Source organism: Parus major, chromosome 15, assembly GCF_001522545.3.
Source record: "Parus major isolate Abel chromosome 15, Parus_major1.1, whole genome shotgun sequence".
NCBI classification, from domain to species: Eukaryota; Metazoa; Chordata; class Aves; order Passeriformes; family Paridae; genus Parus; species Parus major.
Window position 1 is genome coordinate 5163604 of NC_031784.1, and position 13351 is coordinate 5176954.

A 13351-nucleotide genomic window follows, 5' to 3' on the forward strand; every position below is an offset into this window, starting at 1 on the left:
CTGAGGCACCTAAGATGCCTTCAGGAAGGCACAGATCATGCTTTGTCTAGAGGGCACCAAGAAGGCTCCAACTGAGATGGTAGGCTGGCCATAACAGCTCCACAGACAGCTACTCACACAGATGCTCAGCAGAAGCTGTGGATGTCTGCAAGAGCTTCTGCACCAAAGGCCACTGTCAAGCACATGCTGTTTGAGCCATGTATACAGTACCTCACCTCTCCATGTCTTCCTTCTACCCTTCTGACCCTAGCACCGCATGCTCTGTTGTGTGACTCAGCCTCTTACCTTCCTGCAGGTACATCACAGCCTGAGAGTAGTTCTGTAAAGCATGATGAGTCCTCCCCAGGCTGCTGTAAGACACAGTTTTGGCTACAAGGTCGTTCATTTGCGCTGCAATGCTGAGGTGCTGTTCCTGATAAACCACGGCCCTCTCGTAGGTGCCCAGGGACTCGTAGGTGAGGCCCAGGTTGCCGTAGGCCCGGCCCTGGCCGGCGGGGTTGTTGGTCTCCTCAGCAATCTGCAGGTCCAGCTGGTGGTACTGCAGGGCTGTCTCGTACTCGCCCATCTGCTGGTAGACCCCACCCAGGCCACAGGCAGCATCACTCTCCAGGGCTCGGTCCTTCATCTCCCGGGCGATGTTCAGCTGCCGCTCCAGGCACGAGATGGCTTGCTCATAGTTGCCCAGCTGGCTGTGCAGACTTCCCAACTCCCCGTAAGCCTGGGCTTTGTTAAATGCCTCCCCCAGCTCATGTGCCACTACAAGCCTCTTCTCAAAGCACACCAGAGCCTGCTGTAAACTTCCCATAGCCCTACAAGGGAAGAAAACAGCAGTGTTTATTTTGCCGGTATTTCCTTGAGAGAAGGTGTTTTGCCATTTCCCCCGGATGTCAGCTCAAACCTTCTAGTCAGAGGCTGTCTCCCAGGAGACATCCCCAGCACTTTTCAATCAAACTCCTCCTCTCTGGGCAGTGACATCAGCTTTGCGATTTGAGGTGTCAGCACAGTCCTCAGCACCCACAGGACTCTTAACTCACCCCTGTGCAGCATCAGTGTGTGTGTGCCAAGGCCCTCAAACACACCCCATCAGTACCACACTGCATCAGCTGTACTTGTACCTCACTGACATTAGAACACACGTGCAGCTCCTTACCTGTGCCCACTGCCCAAGCCTCGGTAGGCTTTTGCCTGATCTTGCATACGGTTCAAGCTTTGAGCCACAGACAGGTACTGTTCATAATACTTTATAGCTTCCTCAAAATCTCCCAGAGCCTCATAACAATCTCCCAGGTTCCCGTATGCTCGGCCCCGATCTAATACGGATTCATTCCCACTGAGCTGCTGCAGCATGGCCAGCTGCTGCTCAAAGTAGCCAATTGCTTCCTCCATGACATTCATGTTCATCTTGGTAATGCCCATGTTACCGTAGACCTGGGCTTCGATGCTGGGGTCCTTCAACTTCTGGCCCAGCTCCAGCTGTTCTTCGTAGCACTTGAAGGCCATGGTGTACTTCCCAAGTGACATATACACTGCAGCAAGGTGACCATGTGCTCTGCATTCACCCGACATATCCCCCAGCTCCTGGTACACCTCCAGCTCCTGCGTGTGGTAACCTAAAGCCTTGTCACACTTCTGCACCATCCTGTATGCAGAGCCCAGGGCTGCATAGGCATTGGCTTCCAGTCTCCTGTCTTTAACATGATGGGCTAAGCTCAACTGCTGCTCATAAAATTTTATTGCACCATGTACATCTTTTTTACAGACAAAAATATCCCCCAAGTTCCCCAGAGCTCGGAATTTGGCCTGGGAATTGTTCAGAGACTGTGCCAGGGACAGCAGGTACTTTTGACACTCCTCTGCTTTGCTGAAGTCCATCAAGGCTTTGAAGGCCAAGCCCAGATTGCAATAGGCTTTGGCTTGGCTCAGCTTGTCATGAAGATCCTTTGCTAAGGCAAGATCCTGCTCGTAGTACTTAACAGCTTCCTCATAGTTCCCGAGGCAATAATGGGCATAACCAAGGTTGTGGCAAACTTTCCCCTCGCCTTCCATGTCCTGCAGCTCTGGGGACAAGCGCAGGTACTGCTCATAGTACGGGGCCGCCTGCACAAACTCTCCTCGTGTGCAGTGGAAGTTGCCCAAATTGCTGAGGGCTCGCGCTTCGCTCTGGATGTCCCGCAGCTCCCGGGCAATGTTGAGATGATTTTGGTAGTGCTGCAGAGCACGGTCATGGGCACCCAGTGCCTGATAAGCAACTGCCAAGTTCCCGTGTGTGGATGCCTGAGAAGCACGGTCGTTGACTTCCATGGAGATCTGCAGCTCCTGCCGATGGTACTTGACAGCCTGGTCATACATGCCCAGGGCGTTGTAAGCGTTGCCCATGTTGCCGTAGGCGCGGCCCTGGGCCGCGTAATCGCTCAGCTCCTGCGCTATGGACAGGTGTGTCTTGTGCAGCCGCAGAGCCGTGTCATAGTCTCCTTTCATCTGGTGAATGATTCCTGAAAAACAACAGAAATGAGCTCAACAAACACAGTGCCCTGTACAGCACCCTGCACACCAGGGCTGCCTGCAGCCTGGACCCTTCCCTGGCTCTTCACGCTCAGCAGGGCACAGCCCTTGTGAACAAACTGCCTCCTTGCCTCTAACAGGGAAAGCCCAGGGAAGGTTTAGGTTTTATGTTATACAAAAGAACCCATTCACCACAAGCGGACAGAGTCTGGCCTTATAAAATTGCTCTTTATTTCCAGAAGTGATACCCGGTAGCTCCAGAGCTCAGACTTGACACATTGAGTGAGACAGCACTTGTAGATGCTTTTCAATTTCAGTCAAATCATCTTGCATTTGTTATGAGACATGGGAATAGGAGCTCTGATTCTGCTGATGATACCACCTACACTTCTATTAAACTCTGTGCTAATAATGCCTGTGGCTACTTTGCAAACACCTGTGAACAAGCCTGGGGATTTGGGAGCCACTGAAGGAGCCCCTGCAAATGTTTTTTGACATTAATTGCAAAAGCTTCAAGAGAAAATATCTGGCATCTTTGGGTAACATGATGAGCACATGAAAAGAGGTACAGAAGTTCCCTTGGAGCTGCAAAGAGGCAGCACCAAGAGACTTTAAAGTGTGTTCAATTAATAATGTGAAGTGTCTTCTCTCCATCGTAGTAGGAACCCTTAAAAGCTGCAGAGGCTGGAAAGCCTGCTCTCCACATGGAGCCTGAGTGTTTGGAAATACCAGATGCTCTGCAAAGGTTGAGACTTCTGGTTAAACTCCAGATCTTGTGAAAGGCTGATAGCTTGTGCTTTACCCTCAGTCCATCACCTCCTGCTCACCTCGTCCCAGAGTGCAGAGGATGTCCCTGCAGAACACTGCAGCAGCTGGGCTCTGTTACAGTCCTTGTCTGCCCTGCTTAACACTGGATCACACACTTAAGGGTGCTTTCCATCTGCATCAGAGAAATGCAACAGAAAATGTCTGTTGCTTCAGCAGAGAGGCCAACTCTAACATTCTGGCCTGGAAACACACATTTAGATACATTTTTTTGCCTGTCAGCATGGTTATTTTGATGAGGTTTTGTTTTGCATGTGGATTAGATGAAAGAGACAATTAAAACTTGACTTTTTGATTGGTACTGGATGCATTTTAAACAACAGTAATAGATTGTCTCAACAAGAACTGCATGTTCCCTTTCTCCAGTATAACTTAACTCTGACAGAGAAGACAAAAAATATAGCCAAATAACAGCTGAAACGTGAGACCCCCACGCTCAGACACTAGGAGAACTATTCTAACACAAAGTGTGGAGTGGCTGAGTCAGCATACCAACTGAAAGTTATATTTAGGCTAAAATCCAGCGCCGAAAAACATTCTCTGCTGCACCAGTCCATCTCTCACATCTCTGTGCCTCCCCAGGACTGGAGCCACAGACTCCCCAGCACCAGATTCCACACTGGAGAAGAGATGGGGAATGTAGTTTGTGCTTTGCTGTTCATGCAAGGGCTCCTCTCCCAGCCCTCGTGCCTGCTGGGTGTTGTCACATTAACAGAAACCTTGTTCATGCTCACTGCTCTCTCATGCTAAGCTGCCCACAAGTATTTTTGCATCACAAACCTATTTTGCCCCACGGATCTGCCTCAATTTGTATAAAGGAGGAGATCTGCAACACTAATTAAAAAGCTGCGACTGTTTTGTTTTCTGCAGTTCCCCTTATCTTCTTCATTCAGCTCCTGAAGACTCAGCTACTAAGAGAAATTAAGTAATTCATCAAGCTCTTTTCAATTACCTGCTGCTGATAACATCAGAGTACAATTAGCATCTACAAATGAACCAAGTGCCAACTGCCAAACAGAAACAGGAGCTGATTTACAGCATGGGGCAGCCTTCAAGGGCTGGGAATCAGGGGCTGCCAACAAACACTTATTTTGATATCCCAGCACCAGTCCTGCTCTGCTGCTCCCAGCCAACTGAGAACACACCCCGAACGACAGCTGGAACGTTGGCAGCACAACTGCCACAGCCATGGTAGAGACAGAAATGCATCCTTGGTCGCTCCCACATCTGGTGTTGTGAGACAGCAGGAGAAACAGGCTTCACTTGAACGTAACTCAGTCTCTCCCAGCCTGCCAGCAGCATGCCAATGCCGCTCCTTAGGAGAATGCAAAACTCCTACGTTCTAGTATTTCAATGAGTATATTTGGAAAACAAACTTAGTTAGGATTTGATCCACGTGTCTGTCAACTCACAAGGCAGCAAAATATCGACATATCCTGCTGGCAAGCTCCCAAAGAAATGGCCAGGTAACAAACCCCATCGCTTCTTGCATTAGTGCAAGAACTACATTTATTCCTAACTCCTGAAGAGCTCCTCAAATGCATTTTATCTTTTCATTTCCCTTTTGCTATGAGTTTGTGCTTTCTAGTGTTTTTTCTAAGGAATTTAATAATTGAACATGGAATACAGTACAGCAGCACACAATCTGCCAAGTGCCTGTTTAATTTATTAAGGCAGTCTGGTGAAACTGGGGTGACTAAAAGACAGCACACAGCAGATCTTGGGCATCCTGGCAACAGCTCTGATAGTCTCAGCATTGCATGACAAATTCTGCTCTGTGTCAGGACCTTACCTAGATTGGAGGAGGCTCTGCCTTCAGCAGCTCGGTCCTGCAGGCTCTCAGCAATGTGCAACTGTTCTTCATGGTACTGCTTAGCCCTCTCCAGGTCTTGCATACATCTAGCTGCATGGCCCAGGCCAGCATAGGCTCGCATCTCAATGGCCTTCTCAGCCAGCTCCTGGGCCAACTCCAACACATAGTTGTGGTAGGACATGGCTTTGTCGAAGTTCCTGCGGTAGTGGTAAGCACTGCCCAGGTTGCTGTAGGCTCGAGCTTCCTCCCGCTTGTTGCCCAGCTCCTTGGCAATCTTCAGATGTTGCTCGTGGCACTGCACTGCATTTTCAAAATCCCCCATTGCGATGTACACTGCTCCCATGTTGCCCAGCTCCCGTGCCTCGGAGAGCTCATCTTTGCTCTGCTTGGCAAGGAGGACACACTGCTTGTGGCTAGCCAGTGCATTTGGGTAGTCCCCAATGGCTGTGTACACGTGGCCCAGACTGCTCAGTGCTGAGGATGCTGCCTGCAGGGGTAAGACAGACAATGTAAGTACAAGCATTCATGGCAACAAGTCAGATGGCCCCAATCCTAGAAATCAAAACCATGAGAGGCCATCCTGGTGAAAGAATGTGAGTACCAACTAGAAAACCTGCTCTCTGCAGTTCTAAACTGCTCAGGGCACTTTATGTGGAGGCAGCAGGAATGGATGGGGTTGACTCAGGAGGACATGGGTTGGACTGCCTCTTCCTTTGATGTGTGCAGAGTGTTTGTACCTGGCAGAGGGGAAGGACAGCACTGCAAAGATGCAGAGACTACTAAGGAGACAGAGTGATTGCTGCAGTTACCAACATCCTTCCATACCTCTGCTTCACCAAGCACACCATGCTCCAAAGAGCACAGTTCTTATTGTGCAGCATCAGGGTCCTGAGCCCCAACCTTGGGAACGCAGCAAAGACAAAAACATTTCAGTAGCTGGAGCATCTGTCCCTTAGGCACATCTTACCTAAATATAGCTTTGTGAAAACCCAAGTTCCTACCACCAAGAAACAGCTGTATTTAATAAGAGAAATTATCTGACAGTCAGATTCTTTTGCCCCCTGCATCTCCCAGGACACAGACCTGCCTTCCACCTGGCAGAGCCAGAGCTCCCAACCAGTCAGCAGGGCAAGGAGCCAAGGGCAGGGATGTGTTCCTCACACACCTGCTGCCTCAGCAAGGCTGTTTGCTCCAGCATGCTGACCCCAACTCCTTTGCAGCTCTACATGTGCTTTTGCTACCCAGCTGCTGCTGTGACCCAATTCCAAACCTGCCCAAAGGAGCTGTCAGGGAGAGGGCAGCAGCTGACCAAGGGCTGCTGCTCACGGCTCCTGGGCAGCCCTGGCAGTGGCCCCAGCCTCTCTTCAGTGCAGGCCAGACCAGCTGCTACTGGTGTGGCCACAGGCAGAGCTGGGACTGGGTCCTGCTCCATGCTGGTCAGACTGGCCACAGAATTGGGGTGGTCTGGCCCTGGAGAGACTCTTCAGCAGCACAGTGACATAAATTCTTGGCTGACACCATGACAAAGAGCTCTTAGAGGGTTTGAGAGGGCCTGTTTGTAGGCTGCTACAAAACCAACACAAAAACCATTGCTCTGAATTTTAATCCATCTTTACACAAATCTTCATGAAACTTATTATATACAGACTATTGAGTCATCTGCAACCTAAGTATGGAAGAAAAGGGAAAGAACCAGATACATGCAGCCATCTTCTACAAGCCCAGACCAAAGTACTGAGTAGAGCCCATTACATGCCTCAAGATGCATCAGAGCTCCCTTCATCCTGATAGGAAGCAACGTGCCCACTGCTGTGGAACAAGGCAGCAGCACCCCCTGGGCCAAGTCAAGCCCAGTAAAACGCTATGAGAACTGATCCAGCCTGGGAATTCAGAAATTTTGGAAGACTGGCCACCACCAGCAACAGAACTGCTGTTATTGCTGGGAAGAGAATAGAAATGTCTTTCTGGAAAACAAGGAGTCAGTGAAATCTGGTGTCTCCTGGGGCTGCTAAAATAAAAAAAAGTGGACATCCATGCGTGCAGATTGCTGAGGAGATGAGCTCTGGCCAAGAGCCATCAGGCAGAGACTCAGATGATGTTAATGGGCTATGGCTGGGGAAAAGAGGCATAAATGGAAAGCAGCAGATCTCAGATTGTGTGTGCACAAGAAAAACTTGACAGAAGCAGGGACTGTGTATCCCGCACATGGGAAAAGAAATCTTTAGGATGTCTCCTAGAATGGGAAGCAGATGATAGGAACTGAAATTTGTGAGGCTGGAAATGTTTATTCTTAGGGCTCCTAATCCCTTTGCCCAAGAGCATGCCCAAGCTCACATTAAAGACCTAGTATGAAGGGTACAAGCTTGGCAACCATTTTCAGAGCATGCGAAAACACTTGGCTGACATGCCTGAGCGCCCAGGGCTGGATTATCCAAACCAGGATGTGGTAGGAGGACTAGTGAAGCAGAAAAGAAAAATAAGTTGAAGGAGACAAAAAGAGAAATAGAAAATAAAGGGTGAAGAACTGATGAGAAATAGCACAACTTGATTAGAAAGCTGGGGCTGTTTTTAGAGGCCAGGCTGTGGCTCACCCAGACAGATACACAAGGCAGGAAGGCCACTTCTACCCTCTGATGTGTCCTTCATTCCAGTGATCCTCACATTTTATTCTACAGCAGCTTCCACTGTTACCTGATCAGAGAACAGCACTTCTCAATCCTCTGGGAATCTGCATGAGCCTGTGGCACTGGTGGCTTCCCCAGGCTGGGGCTGATTCGTGCAGCAGCAATCCTCCAGCAAGATAACCATCAGTGCTCTGTTTGCTCTGGGGGCAGTAAAGGGGGCCCTTACAGCAGTGTTTAGGAACAATTTGGTGATAACATCTGCTGGGTGACTCCAGTTCAGGGGATTAGGAATAGGATTCCAGAAGATAAATTCATGACTGTGTATTTAATAAAATCCTCCACGTTACAGGATCCACCAGGAACCCCAAGTGGCTCACACACTGGGCCAAGAGGGATGGGGTGTTCCCAGGTCACTGGCAGAAGAGCCCTGTCGTGGCAGGGAGAGCACACAGCAAACACACAGCAAACAGACTCCATCTCTGCTAGCACACACCTCTGCTTGGTAGCAGGGTGATGTGAGACTACAGCTCCATACCACAGGGGGTTTGCAACAGCAAACAAAGAAAATCAATGTTTTATGTATCTGACAAAGACAAATTTTACAGTGGGGGTTGCTTACACCTCCAATTAAGCAATTTATCACTTTAATAGAAAGCAGATTCTTCTGCCATTGAGCTGAGGCACTGAAGGGAGGTCTGAAAAAGGCTCCTAAGTGCTGTCTTTCTTTCAGAAGCAACAGCCAGCTCAGGTTTTTCAGCTGAGTAAGGCAGAGTCTGATGTAAAGCAGATGTGCATCACAGAATGGCACCTGGCAATTTGGAGAGATGCATTCCTTAGGTATTTCACCCTTGCTGGAGAATGGTCATTTCCCAATCATGTTATATTTAAACAGGTCTTCATCCAACTGCACAGCCTGCTTAAATAGGAACACTCTATAATCATCCTAAAATGTGTGAGTTGAAAATGCTCTGCCTGGTATCTCACTGTAAGGTACCCTTAATCCCTGAACACAGACACTAATTAAGACTGATCAGAGATGGAGCATGCCCTGCTGCATGCTGCTACTTTCAACTTCCCTTCTCCCTCTGGGCACAGAGTAACAGCAGCTTGATCCTACAAATGCAGTGGAACTGAATCCAGCAGATATTCATCACATTTGATGCATATTCATCACAGCTGTACTGGGGGCAGCCAGCAGCACCTCTGAAAGCCAGCGTACCTCTTCATCCACACCCCACCATCCCTCACCTGCATGCCCTTGCTCTTGAATACAAGCAAAGGTGTGCTGATTCTTTGAGAGTGCTCTGAGGGTACTGAGGGGTGCAGATTGTTCCAGAACAGACACACACACTCACAGAGCTCTGAAAGCACAGCCTGAGTGCTTTCTCAGTAAAATCTTGATGTGCCCCACACTGCTCTAACTGTTCCAGGCAGGAAGGGCACAGGTTAATTGATACCAGGAACACATCCCAGCTCTTTCTCTACAGGAGCTGTTTGTTTTACAGGTAAGGACCAAGTAACTGCTGTGCACACAAACAGAACAGCACCGTGATGGGGGCAAGCAGGTTTAGCAGGACCTGCTAAATGATCATTTGCTGCAAATTGTGCTTTATCTCCACTTCTATTAAGCCCCTTCATCATTTCCTCAGAATCTGCAGGTATGCCTCAGCCTGGCTTGAACAATGCCTGATTTATTACAAGTCTCACATCCTAACAGAGCAGGTGCCCCATCAAAATTAAAACTTGTCCTTCTCTCCTCCCTTAAAGGTGAGGCTGATGTGCCAGTACCACATCTAGCTTCATCCTTTGTGTGCCATGCTTTTGAAAATCAGAAAGGAAGCAGCAGGCAGTATCCTCCCCTCTTATACATGATCGGTATTCAGAAAGAAGGAATGGATTTGCTTTTAGGTAATTATTTCCTGGGGGAAAAAATATACTGAAATCAATATCCCTGCCAATCAATATCCCTATTTATTTGTAAAAGGTCTCAGTCTTTTACAAAGAAGCTACTAAAGAGCAAACCCCAAAAAAGCCAAAGCCATAGAACAGAAGCACTAGTAGCTAAAAGCCTGAAAGGAGCTTTGTAAGTACTAACTGAAAGAGAACAACCAGGAATTAATGACACAACAGAAAGACTCAAAATATACAGCATAAAGAGATGGTCCTGGCCCCAGCTTGATTAATGGGTAAAATCCACGGCTCCACAAGCGTCACAGAGCTGCTGCTCACAACAGAGCCTGCCATGGACTGTGCTGAAAATCTGCTCCCAGCCCTCTCTGCTCTTACTTGCTCAGGAAATTGTTTGTATTTCAGAGGACTTCTCATTCTCCCTGTTCCATGGCAAAATGGAGTACATGGAGTAGGTGAATCCCAGCAAATCTGAGCAGCACTGGGGATTTGACTGGCAGACCATTCACAGTCACTACAAGGGGAATGCTGACCTTCAGCTGCTCATTCAGAGATCAAAATAATGCTGCTTCATTCCAGAGGAAAATCCACTGATTCCATCTCCTCCATTATCATCTAGGAGCAAGGTGTCTTGTTCTGCCTCAAACACTTGTAAACCTGAGCTACACCCTTAATAGAATAGTTCTGCAAATAGTTTTGACAAAGGGTTTAGCAGGGTTTTGCTGGAAAGCTGAAGCAACAACTACTCCACTCCATTTTTTAGGAGTAAATCTGCCTGTCACTCGTACTGACCAGGCTGTTCATGTTCACTGTGGGAACTGTGACACCCCTCACTATGTAGTGCTGGGGACCTGGGGGAGTGGGACTGCCTTTCTGGGTGGGCTCTGCAAAGCTCCACTCATTCAGCAAAGAAATCACACAAAATACACCAGCCCAAGAACACTACGAAGATCTCATCACTGAGCCTACACATCACCTGGGGCTGATCTACCTTTACCCCAAGTAGACCAAATTTGGTCACTTTCTGGACATAGTCTGAAAGGCTCCTGTGTGCAATCACTTTAGGGAGGATGGCTGACTTGACATTTTTAGTGGTGATGTCAGTATTCCTCATTCAAAACCACAAGCTTCTCCATGATGGTGACCCTGAGGAGTGACTCATGCTCTGGTCAAAGTCAGTCAGGAAGAATAAGCCAGCAAGTCACAAACTTGGACCAAACAAGTTCAGTGCAGGCAAAGAAAACATGAACTCCTACAGCAGTGTGCTGACTTGTGCCAGCCCTTGCTACTCTTGTTCATAAACTGGACATCCCCTCACTGCAAACTCATATTGAGGAGAAAAGCCCTGGCTGAGGTAGGCCTCCTGAAGACCCAGAGATTGCTGCAGCTGTAGCTCTTGCATGAGTTTTCTGCTTCATTTCTCTTACTGCAGCCAGGTCCAGATCTCAGCAGTGTGCTGAGTTCTGCAGACACTGTGAAAATAAAACCAGAAGACTGCATTTCTTTCAGCTAAAATCCATGTGTTGTAGAGGTCAAATGGGGACATTTAAAGGAGATCCTCAGGAAGTATTATATTTCCCTCTTGAGTCACAAGTCCAAACAAAACAAAGCATATGGCCTTTTAGTGTATTCCCAAATTTCCTGCACTGGTCAGATTTCTCTTCATTCTGCTTAATCCTATCACTTTTGAACTAGACAAACCTGTATGAATCCTGTCAAGCAGACTCTAAGAAAACCTGCTAAAGACAGAAAGAGAAAGGCAAAGAATTTATACTCTTGGATACAAATCCAAATGCTGAAGGTCAGGCACAAAGGCTGGTTCACATCACTGAACTCGTCCTTTCAACCACATAGGTGATCCAGTCCAAGCTGTAATGCAGCACTAGTGGACCCACAATTCCCAAGTAAACTCCAATGGGAAGTGTTCTCCCAGCAGCTGGCACTCAGCCTTCCTCCAGGGTACAAGGCAGTCTGCCCTGGATCCCTAATAAAGCAAGACTGCTGTCTGCACTGAGAGGCTGGAATAATTTCCTCATCACAGCCTGTCTCTGACATCTTAGTCTATGTTTCCAGGCATGACAAACTGCTTTAGCCTGAAGACTCTTTCCACTTCTCATTTGTGAGGTATTTATATCCTGTCCTCATTTTCCAGATTGTTTGCAAACATAACAAAACAACTGTGGTCATAAGATTTTCAGATTTTTCCTTTCTGAAAATGTGGCAGCCCTAGGGCCAGACCACCTCTTTGTATGGCTGAGTGCCACACACATCCCACAGGCAGGGACACTGCCATCAGCTCCCTCGTGCTGCTGCTCATGAATGGATGGGATTCTCCACACTCCATCCAAGAATGCTGATAAGGAGCACATCCTCTATGAGATCTAACTCAGAAGAACAGGAAAAAATCCCGTTCTGCTGCCCCAAACCAGAATTCACATAAGTTCAGGGAAAAGGCTAAATCCATACATCCCTGCTATTGATTGAAGATGTGGCTTTACAGACAAAGCAGGGCTGGAGGGACACCTGGAAAGCATTTCCCCTTCCCCTCAGGAAAGAAAACCTTGGCTTTACAGAATTTACAGATTTTATTTGAAAGGAATGATCTATCTTTCCTTCTGCATCTCTGTCTGAAAACAAGAAGGTGAAATTTGATCTTTGATTTGCACAGCCTGACAGTGGAGGAGCTGCAGTTTACCAAATGTGGGAGTTTTATACTGAGTTTCATTGCATTGAAGAGGACTGGGAAAAACTACCAAAGCTGCAAACCTAAAGAACTACCAGTGGCTGAGCTGCTCACAAAGTATGTTCACACAGTTGCAGAATCTTCAAATTCCCAACAGAAACCAACCAAGGATGATGTCTGTCCCAGTAACCATACTCCCTAATACTTTTCCAGGGATGCACAGTGGTTGGTGACCCCTCCCAGCCATGGCTCCAGGTGCAGCCAGCTCCATGGCAATGCCCTCTGTAGCAGGAAGCAGAGCACCCAGCTGGATTCTGGAGTCTCCTGGGCTGCAAGCCCATGGTTTCTCTTTCCCATGGGAATTTCTGCATTCTGGTATATCTCCTGCAACACAAGAACCCTCATAGATATGCCAGAGCAAGGTGACACAGAAAACCCACCAAAGCCTGCTTAATAAACATCTTTCTTCTGTGCTACTTAACTACTCAGTTCTAATTATCATCTTCATCATCCCCATTTCCTGCAAATAGTCAGCCTTTCTGAACAAAATCTGCTGAAGCTGCAAACATGATCTCTGCCTTACATTTGCAATAATTTAAAAAAGCATCTTGAGACAGCAAAACCTGGCTCATCAGTTAGTGAGCACACCCACCTGCTGCAGATAATTCTCAGAGCCCAAAATGCTCATGGAGATGTCCAGAGCAGCAGCCAGATACAAAGGGTCAGTAACAAGAGGCCACTGAGCCCCAGCAGTTCTGCACCTTTTCCTTCCATAAATAGCTGCTTCCAGAGGGAGGTGGGGGGAAATCCCTTCAAAATCCAGCCAGGAATGACTGCTGTTGGTCATCATGAGCCAACCCAGGGGCAAGACAGTACTGACACAGTCCATCAGTCTGACCTTGGCTCTTTGCCCTTTCCTCAACCACTCTCCTGAGAAAAGGGGCACCAGGAAGTGCTTGGCTGCCCCTTCATCCCAGCCCTCGGGAGAATTCAGGG

General features: G+C 48.0%; 1 protein-coding gene across 3 annotated transcripts in view; it reads right to left on the reverse strand.

Moving 5' to 3' along the window:
• Nucleotides 1–13351, reverse strand: part of TTC28 (tetratricopeptide repeat domain 28) — a 104765-nt gene that overhangs the window by 27336 nt on the left and 64078 nt on the right. For all 3 annotated transcript variants that reach the window (XM_015643896.3, XM_015643894.3, XM_015643895.3), the window contains exons 6-8: nucleotides 5120–5627; nucleotides 1151–2492; nucleotides 286–809 (exon numbers count right to left, since the gene is read on the reverse strand). In XM_015643896.3, the coding sequence (XP_015499382.1) occupies nucleotides 286–809; nucleotides 1151–2492; nucleotides 5120–5627 (2374 nt within the window). The remainder of the gene's footprint in view (nucleotides 1–285; nucleotides 810–1150; nucleotides 2493–5119; nucleotides 5628–13351) is intronic.